Source organism: Camarhynchus parvulus, chromosome 1A (assembly GCF_901933205.1).
Source record: "Camarhynchus parvulus chromosome 1A, STF_HiC, whole genome shotgun sequence".
Classification (NCBI taxonomy): Eukaryota; Metazoa; Chordata; class Aves; order Passeriformes; family Thraupidae; genus Camarhynchus; species Camarhynchus parvulus.
In genome coordinates this window covers 54887515-54912533 of record NC_044586.1, presented here as the reverse complement: position 1 = coordinate 54912533, position 25019 = coordinate 54887515, and the positions used below count along the sequence as shown (strand labels likewise).

Here is a 25019-nt window from a genome sequence, read left to right as displayed (position 1 = left end):
AGAGGAAATGGCCTCAAGTTGGGGCCAATATGAGCTTTAGACTCAAGTTGATCTTTGAAGTCCCTTCCAACCCAAATTCCTATGAAGTTGTGTCAGAAGAGGTTTAGACTCAGTATTAGGAAAAACTTTTTCAGGGAAAGGATTATCAAGAATTGGAAAAGGCTGTCCAGGGAAGTGGCTGACACAGCATCCCCAGAGGTAGTTCAAAGACATGTAGATGTGGCCCTTAGGGACATGGTTTAGTGGTGGACTTGGCAGTGCTGGTTTAAGGATTGGGCTTTATGATATTAAAGGTCTTTTCCAACCTAAATGGTTCTAAGATCCTATTATTCTAATATTGGAATTGCAAGACATGTTTCTTGCAATAGAAATTTCTGATTCTAGATCATCCTCCTCAGGACAGGGTAAATAATGATTGAATAGCTTAGGGGTCAAGCTAAGGACAGGAAGGCCCCTCAGCAATTACAGTCAGGGGTAAAACAAAGTCATCTTGCGGAAAATTAATATAATTTACGCCAATTAATACCAGAATAAGACAGAAATAAACCCAAACCTAAATGCAACACCTCTTCTCCTCCCTCTCTGCTTCATTCCTATGCTCAACTTTACATCTGACTCTTCTACCTCATCCCCCTGCCTTGAGCAGAGCAGGAACATGGAGAAGTGGGGTTCTAGTGAGTTCAACACTTTCTTCTCTCTCCTTTCTGAGGAGGAAAGCATCTCCTATGGGCCACAGTTCCTGCAAAAAATACCTGCTCATGTATGTGCTCCTCCCCATGGCTGCAGCCCCTGCCAGGAAACTTGCTCCAGGATGGGCTCTCCATGAATTGCAGCTTTCCTGGGGGCACGTCCACCTGCTCCAGTGTGAGGTCCTCTACAGGCTGCAGGGCAATATCATCTGGTACCTGGAGCACCTCCTTCCCCTTCTTCCTTAACTGTCCGCAGGATGTTTATTTTTCACTCACTCCTTTCACAGCTCTTGAGCAGCACTTTATACCCTTTCTTATTTATCACAGAAGTTCTTAGCAATGCCATCCCATGAGCTCAGCTTTGGCCAGTGGCAGGTCCATCTTGGAGCAGGCTGGGGAAATGATTGTCTGACATGGGGGCATCCTCTGCTGCCTTCATCCAGAAGTCACCCCTGCAGCCTGGGGGCCTTGCCACACAAAAACACTACACTTCAAAAGCAGAAGTGACTGCAGTGCTGAAAAGCATGTTTTCCTTCTGTGCCCATTGTTTATCTACAATGAACATGTTTTACTTAGAATACATACTTCATCTGTAGCAATTATTGCAACAAAACTCTAGATCCCCCCTCGATTTACCACACTATTTATAGTATAATACATGTTCACACCTCTTAGAACAGCAGTTTCTTTTACTTCCACAGTAATTACAACTCTAAATACCTGCATTATAGTAAGTTTCATATTCAGTTTACCCTTGTAGAGTTGCTTAGTATTAGGCTAAGTCCAGCTTCACTAGTTGCTTTCCTCTACTCTCATTATTTGTTCACACTCACACTTGCCACAAAGTTGTCGTCAACCCAACTGGAAGGTTATGAATTGCTTCACTCTGTTTGATCTTCACTTTGTTTGATCTGCTCACAGTGGTTACATTAAGCATACTATTGCCAGATTTCTGTCAAAGTGAGATTTTTTTTTCAAATTAAGTTGTGAAAAGAAGAACACCAATGTGCTGTTGTACAATGCAGTTTTATTTCTTTAATGAAATGCCCTAGCATCATAAAACAGAACATATTTTCTAATCTTGAAGCCAGCAAGATTGGGAAAAAAGAAAAATCAACGCTGGTTTTCCTATACATAATTTCCATACTAAGATTACATTCGGAGAAAAAAAATCCCTAGAATTAAAATGTAAGAAGACATTACTTACACAGCTCTCTTAAAAATATACTGGACATGTCATACAACTCACATATGGTGCTTTGCTACTTAATATGCTACAAATAGAATTATTCAAATGCAACTATGCAGCTTTTCTATTACCTATGACCTTTAAATTTTATTATGTTGCAATACCTTTATTATTTACTTCACACTTCCTTACCATACTACACAATGATCTTTCATTCTTCTCTGGTGGCTTTTTCTCAGAAAGGAGACCTTCACTGTGGCTTTCTTTGGAAACATCAAGCACTAAGTTGCAGATACTCAAATATTCAAAGCATTTCAATATACATTCACTACGAGATTAAGTCTCCATTTTTCAAGTAGGGGTCTCATGGCTTGCTAGTAAACTAATGGAAAGAGTTGGTTAGTATTTATTCCAGTTCTCATTGATGAGAATGTGCTCTGGATAGCTGCAATGCCTCCAGCTCCCTCACTGTTGGTAAGCTGAGTGTGCACCATTACCTCCTGCACAAAAATTACTGTAACTTCAAAGTCTGGGTACTCTCACAATATTCATGGATTAACCACAATAACTACAGACATTTTTTAACAAATGACACTTTCAAAAAATATTCACATTTGTAGAACTGCATAATTTCATTTTCAATGGGATGTTAGTTCAAAAGTATTATTCAAAATACACTTATTAAACATGGCTTTAAAAATACAGCATATGTAACACCTGTGTTAGAAGTGTCAGAAAAACATTGGATGAATCAACATTTCAACTCATTGCATTAATAAGGAAAGCAAAGAGCAGTAGTTTTGGAAAAGTATTCAAGTATTTTCCTGAAATACTATATAACAAAATAAAGATCCTAAACTTTGTATGATTGTACTTGAGGCAAATATAATTTGCAAGTGCTTTTTTTCATATAGAGCAATATGAATAATACTCTGTAGCAAAGATACAGAACACAATTTTGACAATACACAATACTGGAATGTAAATAACTTCAATAGAAAAAAATAACCTGCCATTTATAATAATATTCAAGTGCTTCAGTAATGAAATGACCAATCACCATGGCTTACATTAACCACATATATGAGAGACATGAAACTAACACAAACTGGATGACAGAAGTACCAATAAATATACATGAATACAGAATCATCAGCTGTGTGGACGCAGAAAAAAACTCAGATGAAGTCAGTTTTAAAGAGAGCTTTAAACTTAAACACTTTTAAAAAGATAGAATAGGGGCTAACTTCTGTCCTCACACAGGAATAAGCCTGTACAAGAAGAGCAAAATTTAGCCCCAACCCTGGACACAAAACTATGTATGCTCCACAATACACAAAACTATATACAACTTAAATAATCACTCCATAGCTCTATATGACAGTCTCATGTTTTTTGTTATAAAAACAAATCAGCACAGTGAATTCATGATTTGTCAGATGCCAGTTTCTTCCCTTGGCTTCACAAAGCAAATTATTTTGTTTCATATTTAGTTAAATTATTTTAAAGATTTTCAATCATCAAATTGTATTTCTAAACTTAACACTTCAACATCTTATTTTGCAAAGACATTTTAACACATGGAGTAGAATGTCCAGAGAATCATGAAGAGGGAAGCTTTTAATATGTTAATATCAGATATTATTAAAACCTAAAACTTGCTGGTGTTTGAGAACTTATTTATATTTTCCTTTCCTGCGCCTTCCTGATATTATACAAGTACTCCTGCAATTTGCTTGCAAGACTTTTTAGTTGCACTGTGTGGTATTTGGTATCATCCAAACAGTCATAAAACTTTTTATAATCCCAAAAAGCATGATGCAAGGGAACCTTCAAAGACAGAATATATAGGATGAGGTGTGACCTGTATATAGTTGTGCTTTTATTTTTCAAATATCTGTACACTACTATTGTTATTACTTAAAGCCAGGAATGTGTATTTGAATTGCATTGATAAGTTGCAAGGTATTGTCAGAATTACAAAATGAAATATTTTAATTAAAAAAACAAAAGCGAATGACAACACTGTTGTCCAGCATTTCAGCCACACACAATTACACAACAATCCCAGCAGAAAACATCTTCTCAGACACTGAAAATGTCTTATCTTGGTGCCAGTGGGAAGTCCAATGTTTCATAACATTTAGATATTATTGCAACACAACTACTAAATTAGCTCTCTAGAAAAGCAAAGAGAATTTATCAGTCATCATGAATACACAGATATAAGCCAATCCCATCTTTTCTAACATAACAGATTACATTGCTCCAGTATATATTTTAATGATTACAATGGTTTTTTTTTAATGACACAATACAGTAAGATGTCTAAAATTATAGTGAAGCCATAAAAAAAAATCTAGAAGTTTAAAATACTTGTCAATTTGACTAAAATGCCTATTTACTCAATTTCCTTGAGCTTTTATTTTTTCTTCTCCTCATTGGAGGAACAATGTCTATAGTAATTGTTCAATGCTACTCTGGCTGTGGGCAGCTTCATCTTTACAGTCCTCCTCAATTCCCCTCGCAAACAGTTTCATTAACTGGCAGTGAACCCTGAAAAATACAGAAAATAGTAAGAAATAAATGGGTACAACATTTTTAATTATAGTAATTGAATTCTAATTATCCATTAATTTCAAAGAGCTGGACAAAGTTTCTTACTCCTGACTACAGAAACCACACCCTCATTTCAGTTACAATCCTTCCCTGCTAAGAGGGCTGGACGCTTTCATGTGTCCTCTTTTATGCCTCTTGTCCATACAAGAAGTTCTATGGGCACTTAGATGAGTCAATCTTTTACAATATACAGCATTTATAAAACTCCCCTTTGGATTGCTAAGGGATTATATTTTAACACTTGAATGTAAACATTATGGGTTTGGCTCCCTGTGTTCTAAAAACAACAAACAAAACAAGAAACCAAAACTAATCCAAACAACAACAACAACAACAAACTAACCGAAAAACCCTTTCAAATTTCACAAACTTATTTTCTAATTTGATTATTTGCACAACTGCAAAATTCTTTCTCCATATGTGAAGACTGGAGATAAGACTGTGCTGTATGCAAAAAAAACCACTAAGTATGGGACACAGTATTTCTGTCAGGCAAAGATGTTTACTTAAGCAAGTAGGAAAAGCTATTGCTCAGAGTAATGAAGCATTCCACACATTTAAAAAGAATCCTTTCAACACCATCTTCACTTTCAGCACTTTAAACACATAATAACAGTTCCTAAGAAGTAAGTATGACTTCAAAGGTAGGGCCATCCATCTCACTCAGAGTGATAATTTACAACATACATGGCTGCAGTGTTCTCTGGAAAGGATTCAAAATGGTAACAAAAATATTTAGGTTTATTATCAGAAGACTCAAATTTGCTATGCACAGGCATTTTTTTGGGATGCCTTTATAAGCATCTTTAAAATCAATGAGAAGGCTTAATGTGTTCTGCTATATAGACAGAAAAATCAATGCTTACCTCACTTCAATTGCTGAACTATCCAGAGTTTCTCCATCACAATTCCAGGTGCTATTAACAATATTACAGCAACAGGCTGGATGATCTCTGCAGAACTGGCCAAAACGTTTCTTTCCAATGTCCATGACATTGCTTTCATTGTCTTCTGAAAGCTTTGATGTAAATTGAAAACACTTAACCCGATAAACATCTACAAATGGGAAGTCAAACTACAAAAAAAAAAAAAAGGCAAATCAGGCAATTATAATTAAATACATTTGATGTGTAAAGCCACTCAACATTTTGTATTCCAGGACAATCTGTCCACTCCAATTTTCTAGAAAAGCTTACCTGAGGTATAAAGTGATACTTGCTTTTGAAAAACCGAACAAGTCAAAAAAAATAAAGCCAAAATTAACCTTACTTCTCAATGGTCACTGTACAGTGCCCGTTATAGCAAAATGGTGTAACAAAAGCTGCATGGAAGACAATCCCACCCTGAATTCGCCTCCTGACTGAGGCCCTAGACTGCAAGCTGATGGAGATAAGAGACTCAGGTCTGGGCTGGGGTAGGAGAATACATGTACAGGAAGACTAAGCCCAGCATCTTCGGGGTGGAGACCACAGCCCCGGGCTATCACTTGCCAGGCTCACCAGACCCACATGTCAAAGGGGGGAGGAGGAGAGGATCTGGGTGTGTGCTGAAAAAGCCTCCAGTCAGAAAGAGTGAATGCCCACCCTCTGCTGTGCAGAGGAGCTCCAGGGGCCTTCACCCTGGAAAGGCACATCCAAGGGACATCCACATGAGGGACAGCAGAGGGGGTGTCATGACCCATCAAAGGCTGCCCTCAAAGGGGTTCCCAGACCCTGCAGACAATGCAAAATGATGCAACAGATCCACAGTCTTACAGGGAACAGTGTCAAACCTGCCCCTATGGGGGACACACCTGGGTGTTCCCACTCGCCCTTCCCATTACATTCCAACAAAATAAAAATAATTTTAACTAGTTAATTCAGCTAGAAAAAGCAGGTCACTTTTAGAAGGCTGCTCTTAAAACCGAGGCTGCAGATTTACACTACAATATTAAACAAATGCTTTAATATAGGCATCATCAATTGAAGGGACAATAAATCAGAGGATGCCTCCATCAGCCCTAAAAGTAACTTAATAGATACAGAACTAACTATTCAGCAAGCTGTATGGAATACAGACAGGTCCTTTAGCAAAGGCCAGGGAGGATGTCTGTGTGTGTCTACAGGAAGGGGATGACAGGGAAGCAAATGTGAAAACCAATCTGTAGTGATGTACAATCACCCTTTTCTTTTTGGTTTTTTTTCCACATTTTCTTAAGTTTTCAAGAAGGGTTTCCCAACAAGGGTTTTTATGGTGGACACTAACCTGAGATAAGGACATATGTACAATCTTGCATTTCATCTCCACTGCAAAACCAGCATATCCCAGAGAAAAACGGGATAAAAGCAATTTTTTATTGTTTTTATGCACTAGATATGACATTAGTCCATTGTTCAGGTAATTTCCAGAGATGTTAATAAAATCAGGTTGTGACAAATATTAAATATGTGTAGTCACAGTCATAACTTGGTTTCAAGAGATATTAGGATCCAAAGCAGTGATGAATCTTCCTGTCCGACAGCTACAACACATGCAAGAAATAATTTTCAAGCTGAATGCATAAAGCTCATCCTGGTCACTAATATGTAGTAAAATACTGCTAAAAGCCTGCAGTCTACAATCAAATTGCAGTTCTGGTAACTTAATTCTAAAACACATTTTTATACAGTTCTCAAAAGTGATTTATTATTCTTCACCACATCTACCTCAGCTATTCATGCTGTGAGTAGTTTCTCATGCCGTGAGCAGTTTTTCATGACAACTACATGAGGGCACAGTTGTGATAAAGTAACTTTAAATATTGTTCAAACAGCAAATACATGGAAAATGTTACAAAACCGAATTCAGATGGCAAAAGTGAAATTCTGTTAAAATGCTATGGCCAAGGAGTTGACTTTGGTAAAATGTTTTGAGCTGCTTTTTTTTCCCCATGATACACATGCTGAGATTGCATCATGCAAAATGCATAAATTTAAAAAAACCAAACAAACCTGCTTTATAGATATTATTTCTGTCCTACAAGAATGCCAATATTTACACCATTGATGGACACTGTCAAAAGGAATACACACCTGATCATCTTGGTTTGTGTGTCTGACAAGATACCGCAGAAAATTGAATCTGGAGCATTTCCGAACTAGGATGAGGTCTGCAGAACCATCTGCCAAATGAGCTGCTGGTGAAAGACCTTTGGGACTTCGTGGACAGGCACAGCTCATATTTACTGCATTGATGGCTAGAAATTTCCCTTTTATAACCTTCCATTCTTCTTCACCTTCTGAAACACATCAATAAAGATGTGGAGAGAGGTAATCATTTGATCTGTTCACAAGAACACCAAAAAGCAATCAAGGGCAACTTAAAATTCTTCCCTGGCCATATACATGTACTGTCAATAAATATCTAAAATAAACTACATTTAAAAATAATATTTTTAAGTATCTGTTTTTCATACACTAACAGAGAAAGTTGATTTCTCCCTTCTGACTGTGACTACCTCCCATAACTGCTCTGCCTGCATGTCAAATTCAGGATCAGTGCTATCTGGGAAAACCTGCAAAGCCATAGGAAAAGAAAGGACAGGAAAGTGACAACTCTTGTAGTGTCAAAGTTCAGAGGGATTAACTTTTTAAAATTCTATTTTTGCCCTTCAACTTGTTAATCTTAAATAAACAATGATGAAAGGATTGTAGTTTAGTATTTGGTTTCTGAAGTAATATTCCTCCTCTGCCTCAATGCAGCAACTTAATGTTTTTAAAAAGTCAAAGGGAAGGGATGACTCAGGGCACAGCAAGGACCAGCAGGTAGCATAGCAGGAGTCTGCTTCCACTCTAGCTCCAAATGTCCCAAAATTAAAACTATTAACAGAGTTAAACGTTCCTGTGTGCAAATCTTCAGAGATTTCTGGAAAACAACACAAAGCCTCTTTTCAATACCTTGAAACTCTGTTGCAGATTACATGTAGACTGAGCTTAAATGTGTGCTGGCACTGATACTACCAGGAAGCAGAGAAATTTTCTAGAACAAAGAAGCATTGGCAGGCAATGCAGAGTTGTTGCCAAAACTGGTTTTTCTTGAATATGGATAAAAATATATTAAAAATGCCTTTTTTATTTTCAGTTTCCACATATTTCTCTTCCTTATCACAATAAGAAAAAGCCAAAAAGCAGCCATAACAATGTTTTTCTCCTACCAATATAAGTGGACTCATTTCAAATGAACAATTCCACACAAGTAATGGGTGCAGAACAGACAATGGACATACATGTTGTTCTAAGACTGGCAAGAGTGAATTGCCATTAAGGGTAAAACTAAGGAGTGAACAAAAAATGCTTAAGTTTGTTTATGTAAGCAAGGTAGAGATTTTGAGGAACATTAACTGGTATGGACTTGAACATCTAACATGATTCAGTTCCCCACATTTTGGTTAAATTACAGTGATTTTCAAGGTGCTTTTCTGATGGGATTACAGATGATGTTTATGCTATACATTGCATGTCCTGAAATTCTGAAGTTCCTTACTGTCTTAGTTCTAGGAACTTCACATTTACTTTAGAGAATCATTATGACAATTGTCTAGGTTATTTTGAACCTGAAGTCTGTGATGCATTAATTTTGAATCAACATGTTCCAGGCTCTATACATCAGGAAAAATAAAAAGAAAAAAATTGTTTCTGAAGTATTTCGTAGTTGTTCACTCTTTGAACTTCTCTTGTTTTCTGGAGTTCATTGAAACTTCTTACTATCCACTCTCTATTAACAGAACAAGAAAAACAATTTTCCAGGAAAAACCATATAAACCATGTGACAAAAGACTTAAGAAAAACAAAAAACTTTATTGTAATTTTTCCATCTAGACTATTCCCTCTACCTCCTGAGAAACAAATCAAAAATAGCAAGAAAAAACCACGGCTTTTAAATTAAACATTTTTGCTTAATTTGCCACAGTGCTTTTTAGTATTGCTTGCTTTACTGCTGATCTTTTTATGTTGCTTTCAAACATGACACTACCAAAAGAAGTAATTTAAATCAGATTCAAAATGTGCATCTTAAGAGACCTGGGACACACCTAAATGTCAGACTATAGAATGACAGTTCAGGCTGGAGGCAAATAACAAGACCCTGCTCTGAGTTGAAGGTAACTGAACAGAACATAAACTACTGGAACTGGAAACAATAGGCATTTTCCAATACACAAACAACAAAATGCAAACATCTCCCTTTACTGATAAATTCTTTTGCTGTTTCTCTGAGAAGCATTAGTAATTTAGTCATCAGTGTGTCTAGATATGTACTAACATGTTAAGTATGCTTAAGATAAAATGCTTCTTTATGTTACTCTATTAGATGGTTTTCATCTGGTATAAATCTCAGCATGTTACTCAAGAACATCTTCACTGTTCAAAGTAAGAACGAAGTCAGGGTATCAATCACATTTTAAATGAACAACTCTTCTTATAACCATTTTGCAGTGTGTATCACTGTTACAGCACAAATTATTTGCTCAAAATATCCTACAGGAGGGCAGTCATAAGCAGGGAGTGCATAAGTGACACTCATCAGTGGTCTATTGTGTACACACACTGCAAGTTGCTGAAATCAGCATAAAGTGCTAACAGTCAACATTTACTCAGCACATGCACAGGGACTCCTGCACAATACAAAGAAATATGTTCAGCAACAACTAATCAAGCATCCTTCTAAACTTATCTGAATTACACACAAACCTGGTAGGCACAATGAAAGAGTCAGCCAAGACACCCTGCTGAGTGAAAAGCTTCTCTGAAGTGGAGATTTAAATCCTTTCTATAGTGAATAAAAAGTAGCTGATTGTATTATTTCCTTACCAGTACTGCATGGATAAGAGACTAGACTGCAAAGAAAGTCAGCTACCAGAAGTAGAATGGAATGAAGTAAACAATATCCTACATAATCAGCTGCTTAATGTCACCTGCAATGTTGGCTAACACTCTCTTGATTGCTAACTAACCTGTAGCTTTCCAGTAGCTCCTTTGCTAGACGAAAGGGAACAAAAAGACAGATTTAAAAACCAAACCAACCAACCAAAAAACCAAACAACACACACAAACGTGAAAAAATGCACATAAAACCCCTGACAAACCAAAGAAAAAAGGTTGGCAATTTATAACTCAATATTCTCTCAAAAAGACAAATATTTTTCTAACCAAAAAACTTACTGTCATATTTATATTATTATTTCTATGCATTATTTATACTCTAAAAAATTTTTCTTTAACTGAATCTGGCCATAGATTAAAATAAGAAATAGTCTGATTTGACCATCTCTTGACTATATCAAAGATCTGAAAGCAGCAGCTAGGATGAAAGCACGAAACAAGTGTAATGAGAATTCAAGTTGCACAGAAATCTTTATGCTACCAGTCAATCTCCACAGTATGATAATCTTTTGGCTAACAAATGCCAAGAACCTGGCACAGTCACAGTGCAAAAAAAATGCAACTGAAAGACAATGTAGGTCATAAGGACCAAATGCTTGTCAAGAAAATTATAATTGTATGCACTGGGCTCTACAATAAGAAAAAAAACAGAGTAAAGGCAGAAAGAAACACCCACAGGAAGCCTGCCTGCTCTTTAAGAGGGGCTTATCCAAAATGATGAACCAAGCTGGAGGCAAAACTCAAGTGAATCTATGTTATCTCTCTCTACAAGGCCTCAAGTGTAGCAATATCAGTACTTCTCCCCATTAGGATGCAGCCAGACAAAAAGAGATACAACTAGGGGAATGACTGAAGAGAATTCATTAACACTTGTTTAAATGAGAGGAAAGAAAAGTTATGCCCATTAGGAAAAAACCCTACACAAGTGTGCACAGGGGTTAGAATGGGGATGAAAGAGAGAGTAAGGACAGCGTAACTAGAGAAAGAGGACAGAAATCTCATTTATCATTTATAGTGAGTATTGGTGGGATGTTGTACAGAAATACTCAAGTGCACTAGATCAGCTACTAGTTGTCCAAGTTCACAGCCTCATAGTTGGGTGACATTTATGCTAACAAACACAAAATTTTAATCCTGATCCATTCTAAAAGTTATCTCAATGAACTGCTTCCTTCTATGACACCTCATAGTTTATCCATTCAGTCCTTTTCACGAAAACCCATTGTCCTAGCTCACAGAATATTATTTTTCTTAAAGAAAAGAAACTAAACACACTGAAATATACAATTAGTATAATTTTATCAGAATTTTCTGAGGTTTGGGTAGAGAAGACACCTTACATGTTTTTCACATACTTAGAATCATAGTGTCATAGAATCATTTTGTTCGGAAAAGATCTCTAAAATCAGAGTCCAAATGTCAAATTAACACCACTAAACCACATCTGCCCAAGTGCCACATCCACGTGTCTCTGAACCCTTCCAGGACACCACTTCCATAGTCAGCCTTTTCCAATGCTTGACAACCCTTTCTGTGAAGAGATTTTTCCTAATATCCAAACTAAACCTCCCCTGGCATAATTTGAGGTCATTTCCTCATAACCTGGAAGAAGAGAAAGAACCCCACAAGGCTACAGCCTCCTTTCAGGCAGTTGTAGAGTGTGATGAGGTCTCTCCTGAGCCTCCTTTACTCCAGGCTAAACATCCCCAGCTCCCTCAGATCCTCCTCACAGGACTTGGGCTCCAGACCCTTAACCAGCTCTGTTGCCCTTCTCTGGACATGTTTCAGCACCTCAGTGTCATTCTTAAAGTGAGAGGCCCAAAACTGAACATAGGATTCAAGGTGTGGCCTCACTAGTGATGAGTACAGGGGGGTGATGACACTTACAGGTGTTTTCTGTAAACTGAAAGAAACAATGGATTATCAAGTAACTCAATGTTTAAAAAACCAAAATACATGCACACTTGAACTGCTATCTTCTGAAAAAGAATAATTTGTGTAATACTATTACATTTTACTTTCTTTTGATAAATTACCTTCATGTTTCAATCCATGTTCCTTGTTCTGTTCTGCCAGCTGTTTCTCACTTTGCTTGCAAATGTAACATCTGAAAACAAAAATACCATTCAATTCCTGAAAGACCTCCACTATTATTCATTTCAACTTTTTTATTTTTCCAGTCATTACAAGATCTTCCTCCACCACAAGATGCACCACAGCACTGACAATCCTCATGTGGCATGAATAATCATAGCCCTGCAGGCAGTGCAGTTATCTAAGTACAGTTCTAAAGATTACTGGATGTCAGAGGTAACAGCAGCAGAGGATCACAAGATCACACAGGTTGGAGGGGATCTCTGATGTGACCAAGTTTGGCCTCACAGGAAAGCTCAAAGTTGGTCTAACAGGACCAGGATGCTCAGTGTCTTATCCAGTCAAGCTCTGAGGATCTGTGAGGGTCAAGTCCACCAACCTCTGGGCACCTTGTTCCAACATCTGACTGCTCTAACACTGAAAGACACTGACATACTGGAGACACTCCATCTCACAAGTGCCCTTGCTCATCCAAATTGCTTTTCTATCCTTCAAGTTATTCAAGTTATTCAAGTTTCTGAGTATCAGAATGGATTATTCTTGAACTCTGAGGAGGTACCAACTAACTCTCCTATGCCTCTTTGTCCTCCAGGACAGTCTCCCATGTAATCTTGCCGAGATACCAAATAAATCCAAGTCCAAGGTTGCAATTCTACTCTTTGTTTCATTTACTTCTCTCAGAAGTTAAAACTCTATAATCTCACAGTCCCTACTGCTAAAACTGCCCTCAACCATCACATCCCCACTCTTTATCTTCTGTAACAAGACTGGCAGAGCAGTTTTAGCCAGCCTGTCAATCACCTGCATAATCAATTTCACTACCACACCCTAGGATTCTCCTAAATTTCTTGTGCCTGGCCCTACTGCCTTTCCAGCAGTTATCAGGAAGGATAACTGATAACTGATAAGGAATGCCTGTGAGGGACCAGGCATTCCTTACTCCATTCCTGAAACCTGGATGGAAACCTGGATGACAGCTCTCTCCCTCTTGAGCCTCCCCTCCCTCTGGTACATGAGGGTACCCAAAGGGTTGGATAACTGCTTCAGCTGATGCTGGAGTCTGATCTCCAGTGTGTCACATCACTGGCACAGCAGTCTTATTGTTTCTGGACAAAGTTTGTGGCTTCTCTGTATCCTGCTGTGCTGTTTGGTGATGTGACAAGTACTTCATGTCTGATAGTTAAATCCATATATAAAGAGGAATAACCAATACTAGCGCATAACTTCAAGCAAGTGAAAGCAAAGAGAAAGGAAGGAGCACTGGGAGATTAAGGCAGGCTCCCTGACTAAAGAAACAAGTCAAGTATATCAGAAAGAATTCATACAGCATCATAGTAGCATACAAAGAAACAGGCTAAATAGGCTAATTCCTGAGAGGACTTGTCCTCAGGACAAGCCATGCCAGCTGTTACAGCACTAAAACAACGTCTAAAATTTCTAGATGCAGTTAGGATGTGAACACTTGAGAATTTCTGAATTATTATTTCTATTTGTAGAAGCTACAAGCCATACAGATTTTTGATTTCTTAGTAAGAACACAGCAGAGTATCCTCAGCATCTTGTAACTGAGTCCTGTGCTGTTATATTTTGCTTCACTTAAAACTGGGGGAGGAGGAGAACCAGCTAACAAAATTTTATTAGTTTTTTGTTTAATGATCTGATAAAATGAGGTGCTCTTTTTAATGAGTCCATAATTGTTTTCACAAGCTTATCTCTTTCAGAGTAAGTGTTTTGATATTAAAACCAACAGTTCTGTAACCTCTATTTATGTACAGGCCTTTAAAAATAGTTCACACCAAATATCCAGAAATAAACATTAGCCTACCCCGTTCTGCAGCTCTCTTTATCTCGTGGAGATCCATGAGTCTGTTTTGCTGGTTGATAAGCAATTGTTCCTTCATAATAGTGATGAGAAAGAAAAGTCTTGAAGCCTACATAAAAAAAGGCATTATGCAGCATTAAGTCATTATAAATCCACATGGCAAATATCTCTGCATACATTCCTTGATTTTTCATCTCTTTCCTTCTCTAAGGACTGCAAAACAATAGTAGCCCTCCTCAAGCTGAGAAGTCCTTTTCTTATGATGTTTTAGACTGTATGGAACAAGCAAATGTCACAGCATCACTCCAATGTTGTAACATTTGTCAGAAGTGCCATTATTTCACTTGACAGCTTTAAAAACCAACTAAAATATTTAGTTATATATCACTGTTGAATCTTAAAATTTGCCTGCACTAAAACTTTCCTCATGCATCTTCTTTGCCTAACACAAGATAAATCAAACAAAGCAAAAGATACTTTCCACTATCATAGGGCTTATCCAAATACTAGGTAACAAGACTAAATCATTCATCTCTCTCTATAAGGGCAAAATTAACAATTCATTCCATCAACTGAATGTTCAAGATGGAGGAGTGCCTATCTCTCTTTAAGTGACTAAAAAGGAAGTAAAAATTATTAGGACAGAGAAGTTATTGCTTTTTAGGCCATTTTCAATAGGTGGCACATATTCAACACAACTTTATTGAGCCCACTCTCAATGTTAACCCCGAAGTTACAGAGCTTTATATAATGTAATCCAATATATTTGATACTACAAGGAGTTTAAAATCAGGCTCAGTCTGTTTCTGATGTTTACAAGCTTGAAAGCAGGTTGGTTTGGAGTTGGAATAAACCAACTGCTTCAATATGTTTACAAACTGACAAAATAACGTAGTAATTAAAAGAATTACCTGAGTAGTCATATCTCATTGGACCCATCCACCGCTTCTTCTCACTATCTTTCAATATATCTCCATAAAAACCATAACCCAGCAATGACACAGAGTATTTCAAAAATGTGTTGTTGTGATGTACAGAAGAGACATCCAGAGGCTGACAGTCACCTATGAAGATTAGAAGTGCAAGGGTTTGTCAAGTCTTATTTCATTTGCAGCTGCAAGCATGATAGTAACTTTAAGACTGCAAAGTCATTAAAAATAAAAAATACATATTGCATTTATGTCAATATATATGTAATAAATGCATATGCTTCTTACACATAAAGAAAAGGAAATATAATTTTTAATACTAGTTTTATCTCATACTTTAAAAGCATTAAACACTAAGTGAGAAGAAAGGGCTCAGTATGCTACAAACGTGTAATGAAGAATTTACAGTCCTTCACCTGTAGCAGTAGGAGCGGATAGAGTTGAAGAACTATTTAGATTGGAAGAGGCCTTTGGGATCATCAAGTCCAAATGTTAACCCAGCCCTCTCAAGGCCACTACTAAACCATGTCCCTAAGTGCCACATCTTGTCTTCTAAGTATTGGCACCCTGTGTCAATGCTTGACAGCCCCTTTTCCATGGCAGATCAGTGCAGTATCTCCTGTACATCTCCTGGGTACTACTTAAACCTCTGTGTCATACTATCAGAGGATATTCAAGCTGCAAGGAGCCTTTGGAGGTTCCTCATTAAACCCTCCACTCAGACGAGGTTCAGCTATGAGGTCTCATCAGGCTACACAGGGTTTATCCAGTCAAGTCCTGGAAATCCCCAAGAACAAAGAATACACCACCTCTCTGATGTTCTCCTTATGCAAACTTTGGAGTGATGGTGGGAGTTGTGGGGGTGGGGTTTTTTTGCTTTCTTTGGTATTTTGGCATTTGGGGTTTTTCCTATTTCACAGGGAGGTTGGACCAGATGATCCACTGTGGTCCCTTCCAACCTGACCCATTCTGTGATTCTGGGACTTAACAACACAGCTAAAATACTATGATATAGTAAAGCCACATCTTTCCAATCCTAGTCCAAAGGCTTTAACTCCACAGATGCTGAACAGAGTAAACCATAGGTTAGTAAGAGCAACACATGTGTAAATCTTTGCAACACCAGATCCTAAAACTGCAGCTGTTACTCAGTAATGATATCAGAAGGCATTGTAACTCTAACTTGGCAAGGGAATATTGAATTGCCCAGGACAATTGGACAACTAGCACAAAATAGTACCATTCAAGTGTACATGCATTTCTCAAAGCTTTTATTTTTCTCTAAGATAGATATACATATATATAGATATACAGTCCAACAACTGATGCTTATTGCTATTTACTACTTTCAAAAGAATGACAGAATTAATGAAAACTTTAGCACAACATTTTTGAAATATTATGTTTCCTTGAAAACAATGAATTACTGTAGAGAAAGCAATCAATTTTAACCTCCCATACTTCAAATCAGAGACTTAAATCCCAGACAAAAACTTTGTATTTCAACTCAGCCATTATGTTCAAATTACATTTCACAGACATAAAGAAAGAACTAAATGAAAATGGTATTTTGGGCTACTTCCATTGTTTTTGTAACAACACAGCAAACTGTGACCACCCACCTACAATAATATGAAGAGCTGAAGTTACTGGATCAGAAATGCCAACAGTTGAATAGCATATGCAATCTGTTGATCCTGAAAAATAAAAAACTAGGCATCAATTTGTATCTTTGAACAACAAGTATTATTAGTACAGTCCTCCAAATAAAATCATTATGTTCCTTTGGTTTGCTCCTCTCCATTTTATGGAACAAAGTAATTACAGGAATACTGTATTATAATTTTTATTATTTAAACTATAACATCGCACCCCACAATGAATACAAGTTATTGCTCTCTATATAAAGTACAAAATCTCACAATATAAGCAATAAATATGTAGCAATTATGAAGGGAGTTAATTTACATGGAAAATGTCACTATTACATTATAGCTTTTATAACAAATGAAGCAGGCATACACTGATTTTCCTCTGTTTAGGATTTCTTGCTCATTGAGATCTCATGAAAGGAAGAGAAATTGACTGGTCTGCTGATTTTTGTGATACTGTTCTAAATTTCAGGATGTCATCTTATACCAGAAACTTCTGCTCTGTTCTATTATTTGAAAATTAGTAAAAATACTTGCTTTCAGGAATTAGTTTCTAGATAGGGTAACAAAATGGACAGAGATGTACCTTTACAGACTTGATGCAAAATACCTACAAGCCGGGAAGCTTTAGGTTTCACCTATATGCTGTTTAGAAATGGACAACTCTCCCTGTTTCCTATAGAAAACAAGAGCCTACCATAGGGATTTGGTTTCTGCTCTGCAGCAGGGACTTGGAACTCAGGTCCAGACCTACAGAAGTGTATTTGGTGCAGCACCTAACTCCGAATTTATCTTACAGCTTCTCCCAACCCTTCCATGAAACTGAATTCCTTCAAAGTCAAAGATAGATGTCTGAAAAGATAAACTTTGTCCACATACATGTTCTCAGATTTCCTACCAATGCATTAGGTGGAAGAGCAGCTCAAGTAAAGCGTACTTGACTTCTGAGGCCTTATCAAATTGAAGCAAATTAATAATGGAGGAATGAGCAACCCTTATTTAAAAACCACTTTTAGTTCTTGTTCATTTTGGAAATAGTCAGGGCATTAGCAGTTAATAACAGGGGCAAAGAAAATCCTTTCCTTTTCGGAAGATTGACACCATTTCCCCTGCCTGTGAATGGAGGACAGAAACTTTTACCAAGTAAATGTTATGCAGAAATCTACCAGGAATGAGCAGCATCTCCAGGAGCCACTTAAAGAGAATATAACAGAACTGCAGGACAAAAGAAACAGTGTGACTAAACAGACCTCTCACTGCAAGGCTGAGGTTCAAGACAGTGCTAGTGTACCATTACAGGCATATGCCACTGCAGAACAGAGGACTCCAATTCAATTTCCCTCAGTATCACAACAGATGGGGTACTCAGATGATGATCTTGTGTCACATTTAAGGTTCTATAAAAGAAAATATTAAGTGGACTTCTGAAGCTGAAGCTATACTTTATGGCCAAGTTTCATATTGTTTTCTATGCTCATGAACAGAAAATTCTGACTACTTTTGAAAAGAAAAACAAACAATCACTAAGAGACATGACCTAAACTTCTACTGGTGAATGTACAAGCCTAACACTTAATCCAACATTTCTCATTTCTTCCACATCTGCGTGCCTTCTCCTCCTACAATTACCTCAATTACATTTGTCTTGATGCAAACAGAGCTTCCAAGTGGTTTTACACTACAGATGGGAGGAGAAGAGGGGAATTCGTGCAAGCTACTTTTCAACATCAGAGGCCCATCTCCCTGTGATCTATATCCAATTAAAAGCTGATTCATCTGTTTGGCAATTACACAGAACTTATTTACATTTCTATTCATTAACCAGCAAGGAAGGTCTGAAATTAAAACTGAAGTCTGAAATTAATTCTGAGATTCTAAAATGGGAGACATACCAACAGTAAAATACTGTTGGTTTTTTCCTCTTGGAGCTGGTAGTATGGAGCAACAAAACCAGTGACCTATTTACATGGATGTAACTACTATGGCATTCCACACACATGAAAAGGGAATGTAACTTGCCATAACACCACACCAAGCATGAACCTAACAGTACTTGTTTAAAGGTCACAAAAATGTTCATGATGACTAAGGGTTTGAATTCTTTTGAATACTTAACCAAACAAGACTTCTAGATCTTTAGGTAGATCTTCACTAGGCGCAGAATCTACAGCTGCCGCCACAACATTCTGAACAGATGGACACACAAACCCACCAAAATCTGGGTTATTTCATCAGTATAAGTCTGATATGAAAAGCAGGATTAGAATGTAAATATATCTTGAATAATATCCCGTGATTAATATCTTAGGATTGCCAGAGCACTCAGTTCGGGCAAGAAGCTTCCCATAGAGCATGACTAATGTTAAGTGGTGGGTATTGTACACTCTGACTAAACCAACAGAAAAATTATGTACATACTCTGCCAGATTTTCTTTGGGGATTTTCAAGGGCAACAGCCTGAGTGAAGGAACATAAAAGAGGTTTTTATGGATCGCAGAGAACTACATGCAAATGTGAAGGAAGTAGTTGGACTACTTGCTAACTGGGTCCTAATTCACTTGAAAAAAAAGACAAACACATTCAGTATAGAAACGAATTATTGCATTGGTTTGTTATCAGAGATGAAAATCAGCATGCAAAGCAATGATTAAGTTTCAGGTTAAGACACACACACAGCTGTATGTGTGCATGTTACACTGCAGACAATATGCCAAAGCTTCTGCTCTGGTCAAGGACATACTGTCAGGAATAGCTGATGGCAGCTTCAGCTTGAGTCAAGGTACTCACACACAGGCCTCAGTGGAAGGCCTTGGGAAGCAAGACATCTGCATGTGACAAGCAGATGCTACAGAAGATCAGCAGGCTCTGCTGATCCTATTGACCAGATGCCATCTGCTATAAGTTTAGATGCCCATCTCAATGCAGACACCAAATGTAAGCATGAAAATTTGAGTGTCAGTTTCAAACTGAAACTTACCTTAAGGATATTAATTCCTTTATCTAAAATGCCACCAACCACCAGTGCTGCAGATTAGTCTGCTTGTCCTCCAACTCCTACTCTAGCACTACAATCTCTTGCATAGGCCAGTACATTTCAACAATGGTGGCACCACACCACCATGCCATAGGCAGATGCTGAATGTCTGAATTCTCCCAGCTAAAGAAAGCTTTCATCCCAGATACTTTGATATTAACAACTCACTGAAAACATGAAATATGTAGAAGGCACAAAATTTTGTGTTTGATAAAGTAGGTATAATTACTTTGAATCTTTAGCACACATCACTCATTTTCCCCAAAGCTGTTTTTTATTAGGAGGTCTCATATAACCACATGGTTGTTATACAGGCAAGCTCTTCTGTGTTCTTTTCCTCCGCAAGTATGAAAAATGCAATCTTTTATATAAGTACATTTAATGATATAAAAATTAAAGAAATCCTTCCTTTTAATTAATCAATCTCAAGGAAGAACAATCAAGATATTTATTGAAGTATGAATGAGCACATACTCTGCATAAGGAAGTTTTGTTAAAGCAATATTACAGAGAGCAAAGTGAGGGACTGCATTACACAGAATGAACTACAGCCAAATCACCAGATTTCCCCTTTGCATGTGAACATTGCTAGATATTTGTGAGTAGGCAAGTCATGCAAACAGGTACGCTCAGACACCACTTCACAAATTTAAATTGGTAACAGAACCACCAAAGTGGTTAAGCAAAACTCAGATAATTTGCTGGTTGCATGGAAGAGTTCATACCATTGATTGGTGGACCAACAACAGACAGTCAAAGTGCCAGACTTAATAATCTGAACCATGATTAGACTACTAACTTAACAACTAAGGTTTTTTAAACCAAAACACACACATGGTGTGGGGTGCAAATATTTATTTTTGTGCTTTAATTGATGGAAAACTAAACAATTACAAACAACTGAAGTACAAAACTAAGCAGGTGACAGAAGCAAGTCAGCTAGATGTTGATCCTATGGAAAACAGTGAATTTAATAAAGAAATATAAATACTTTTAGAGCTCCTGAGCAATGCTCTATGTGAGATAATCTTGACAGAGGAAGATGCTCCCATGGCACCTACAGAATCCTCAGACAAATCAGTTTAAGAACAGTATTTGTAGTGAAAAAAAGGAAGAATAGCAACTTCAGTGGGGGTCTCATTTGTGCAGTTTTTGTGAATCCATAATCCACGCACTCAACATACAGATGAAATGTCAGCTAAGCTGCCCTAATGACAGGGTAACTGCATGTTTTTGGATCAAGCAGCATTTAATATTTTGAAAAATTCTACAAAACTACTTTTCTGAGAAGTGCTTCTTAAATGAGAAGGAGGTGGCGCATTCAAAAGTAAGGGGAGAAGCCACTGCTACAGGGAGAGATGAAGGGTCTGGGCTTACACCCGTGTACCTACTCAAAGCTTTGCATATCTTCCTTTACACATACAGAAACCAAGAAGTCAAGTTTTATCTGCAGAACAACAGACTGGCTTAAAGAGAAACAGTCCAGAAAGACTTTGGTGTAGGATTTTTTTGGTAGATAATTACTTCAGTGTAGCTCAGTAACACAAGACAACAAAAATGGTTTAGTCTAATAATGGCAGATTTTAGAGATGAAGTTAACATCACAGGAGTAAGTAACTTTGACTTACTTGTCGCCATGGCAGGCCCACTATATTAAATGCAGTATTTAGCCCTAAGACTGTCATTTCAAGAAATTTAATGGATTTAAAGTACTGAAGGAGGAGCATAAAACATGCACTTCAGATTTCAAAGTGGATATAGTGAACTTTGAAATGAGACGCTAACTAAATGGCAAAGATCATTAAATATTACAAGCTTTGTAGCTAAGAAGTCTAAGAACAGATCGCTTGGAGTAATTAAACAAGAAAGATAACTTTTATTGCTACGCTCCAACACATTTTAAAGATAATTTTTACACTCTAAATGACAGTGAGTGTCATATGAGTCCAGTCACACTACACGACTTGAATCTATTTTTTAAGCTTGTGAATGAATCCTCCATCTTTTTCCTGTATTACATTCACATAGGAAGCCTGTACTGCCTTTGGCATTCTTAACTTCTACAGTGACACATCAACATTCTGATTATAATCATACTGCATCCTTCAATCCTAAACAGTACAGAGCTGACCACCAGAACACAGTGATCTGGATGCACTAGAAGCCTAAAATCACCATAGCTATTAACTTTGTGTCTATACTTTACTCAATATTCCCAAGGGCTTAGATTTTCCCCCACAGTGGGTTGCAGACTTGATTTTTGCAATGAATACAGTACAACAACACAGAGTGAAGTGGGTTTGTTTTTTCCTATCTGCCAAGATCATTAAAAATATTTAATCTAGTAAGTTCTTTTAAACTAAAAAAAGAACAGCAGTTGACAGCTTTGTCCTCCCATTCCATGCCAAGAACAGCATTCTATGCTCCAGAAAGTTAGAATCATGATATACAAATAATATTCAACATTCAAAAAAAGAGCCTGCACAATGGAATTCTGCTATGAAATAAAGCTTATCACTGAAACCCAGTCATTTAGATGAGTGTTTTAGCATTAAATCTCTTTCATTTGTAATTTTGAACCTCTGTACAATTAAATTGTCAGTCTCGGAGCAAAGACCATCTGCTGAACTTAGTTTTGTTTGAATACAGAAACTTTAATCACAACCACAAACCACAACCTACTACATTTCTCTTAGCACAATGATATCAGGAACTAAGGTGAAAACACTGATCCACTGTCACCTTACCCCAGGCTCCTGTCATCACTAAGTAAACCATCTCTATGTATCAGAAGACACACAGAGCTTTAGATCTTCATCTCTAAACTATAGGTAGTCTTTGTTTTCAATATCTATTAATGAGTTCCTAGGATATTTTAAAAAGGTTGGTTATAAAGAAGTAGAACACAATGGATGACGTTTTATTAGATGCAGGATTAGTATTTCATTATTACTTTTGACTTGTATTTCAGGACTATTGGTTTAGTTAAAAAAAAATAAAAAAAAGTTCCTCCTAAGAATTTCACTTATTTTTGGAACAGACTTCTTGCACTAGTGATAGAGCTAGAGTATCTGTTGGGGTCAATACATGGCCAGAACTTCATTGTATCAAACAAAGATGAATACAGAACAGCTTCACCATGGGCTGGAAAAATACAACAGAAAAAAACCCCAAATCTTGCTGCCTTGAGGGAGGGTTATGCTGTTTCATACTCAATTTAAGGTCACTGTAATGACTAGATGTGTCAAGATTTGTTCAGTGACTTGACTACCTTTTTCAATAAATAAGCATTTTCCCATATATACAGTAATGGATCATTTTAAATACCATACAACAGACAAACAGATCAAGGTATATATTATCCTCTCTATTTCCAAACACTTAATTAATAGAACTTTAAGGCCAGCTTCCTTACACATCATTATAAAAACTTTTTGAGGGATTTGAATAATGACTTGGAGAAAATATTTGAACAATAGCATTGATTACAAGGCTGTACCTCATGTCAGTTCTAGGAATAGAACATACAGTACACATTCAAATACCAAAAGGATACAGTGGACAAAACACAACAAAGAAAACAAAATATGTAAGAGAAGTGACTTGATACATGCTAACAAAATTAAAATGTCAACGAAGTTCATACTTTTTGGGTTCAAAAGTAATGCACCCAACGAAAAAAACCCGCATTAAGATAATGGAGAAAAAGCAAGGTTAATCTTTCCTGAGGACAAAGAAATAGCTCTTAATATTGAGGTTCTGGTTTTTCAATTGTATCTTCTTAGGGTCACATATCTCCAGTAAGCAAAATCTTCTGAAACCAGTCATGTAAGCAAAATACCTTTAGTTCAAGAAATCTGCCCAAGTAAGAAAAAGGATGAGAAGAAGAACACTTGGAATTCTATTCTTGTGAAGTTCATTATACATACTGACTTTAATACAAAGCTTTAACAAATAAAATCAGAATATACTGAAATATAATAGGAGGGTGAAAAACCATAAGGGTATATTCACATTGTAACTTTTAGATACCAAACATTTACTATACTGCAAGCAGAAAAGGTTAAGCTTCTTGGAAGTAACAACTCAGAATGTTTGGGTCTGGATACATTTTTTACAAAGATGAAAGGAATATAAAATTAGTCACCCATAGTGTGAGAGTACAAACGTTGTACTTCACTTGGTATAGTTTTACAACCCGAACTAAATTTTCTCAGAAGCCTTTATTTTAATTCTAACCAGAAGCTTACAATGTTTATTTCATGCCCAGTTCTTTAATTCAAAGCTCAAGCATCAGACAAGAAAAGCGAACAGCATAGAAAAGATACTGGACTGTCCCCTGTATTCCTACAGACACCTCAAAATTACTGATTCTGTTAAAGAGTTAAAACAGTTAATTCAGTCCTGTAAGAGAAAGCAAACTTATTAATCTGCTTTTGAAGGAATCTTTGAGGACCAAAGGGGCAGGATGAGGTAACAGCTGGGACACCAGATTGAAAATAGTTAAGACAGATCGAAAGAATGCCTTTACGGTCAATAACAATAACAATAATCATATCAAGAAAGACCTCAGTTTGAAGAATGAGTTCTCTCAAATGACAGCAGTCAGGATTGCCTGAAAAAGTGGCTGAAATTGACAACTGTGAATGTGCAGCCCCTCTAACAAGGGGCAGAAACTGCAACTTGGTCTGGAAAACGAGAACTGTTCCTCATGGAAATGAAGAAAAGAGAGTCCAGGAATCTTAGCATTTGTATGGAGTTTGCCAGACCAGCAGAAAGTTCTCATTATAATTCTAACTAAATTAGTTGATTTGGAACTGGAAAAATATTTATCAGGTAAATTTCTTTAGTAAATTCCACTCAATGTGTTTAGAAGGGCATTACTGCCAACATCTTTCTCATATTAACATACAGTAAGACACAAAAAAAGATAGTTATTAAATTCTGAAGTTATACATTAAGATTTGATTTCCTTTACAAAATATTCTTCCTAAAAAAAATTGCATGTGATCAAAAATGTTATATGGATACAAACAGTGTTAGTTAGGTGTCTTGATAGAATATCATTGCTCAGATCTTACATGTAGGCCTAAA

General features: G+C 36.9%; 1 protein-coding gene across 1 annotated transcript in view; it reads right to left on the bottom strand.

Annotated features, from left to right (window-relative positions):
* Positions 1–1696: 1696 nt before the first annotated feature.
* Positions 1697–25019, bottom strand: part of CERK (ceramide kinase) — a 40883-nt gene continuing 17560 nt past the window's right edge. The window contains 7 exon segments of the mRNA XM_030959907.1: positions 1697–4434; positions 5364–5572; positions 7548–7753; positions 12431–12501; positions 14314–14419; positions 15222–15374; positions 16862–16936. Of these exon segments, the coding sequence (XP_030815767.1) occupies positions 4335–4434; positions 5364–5572; positions 7548–7753; positions 12431–12501; positions 14314–14419; positions 15222–15374; positions 16862–16936 (920 nt within the window). The 3' untranslated portion in view covers positions 1697–4334.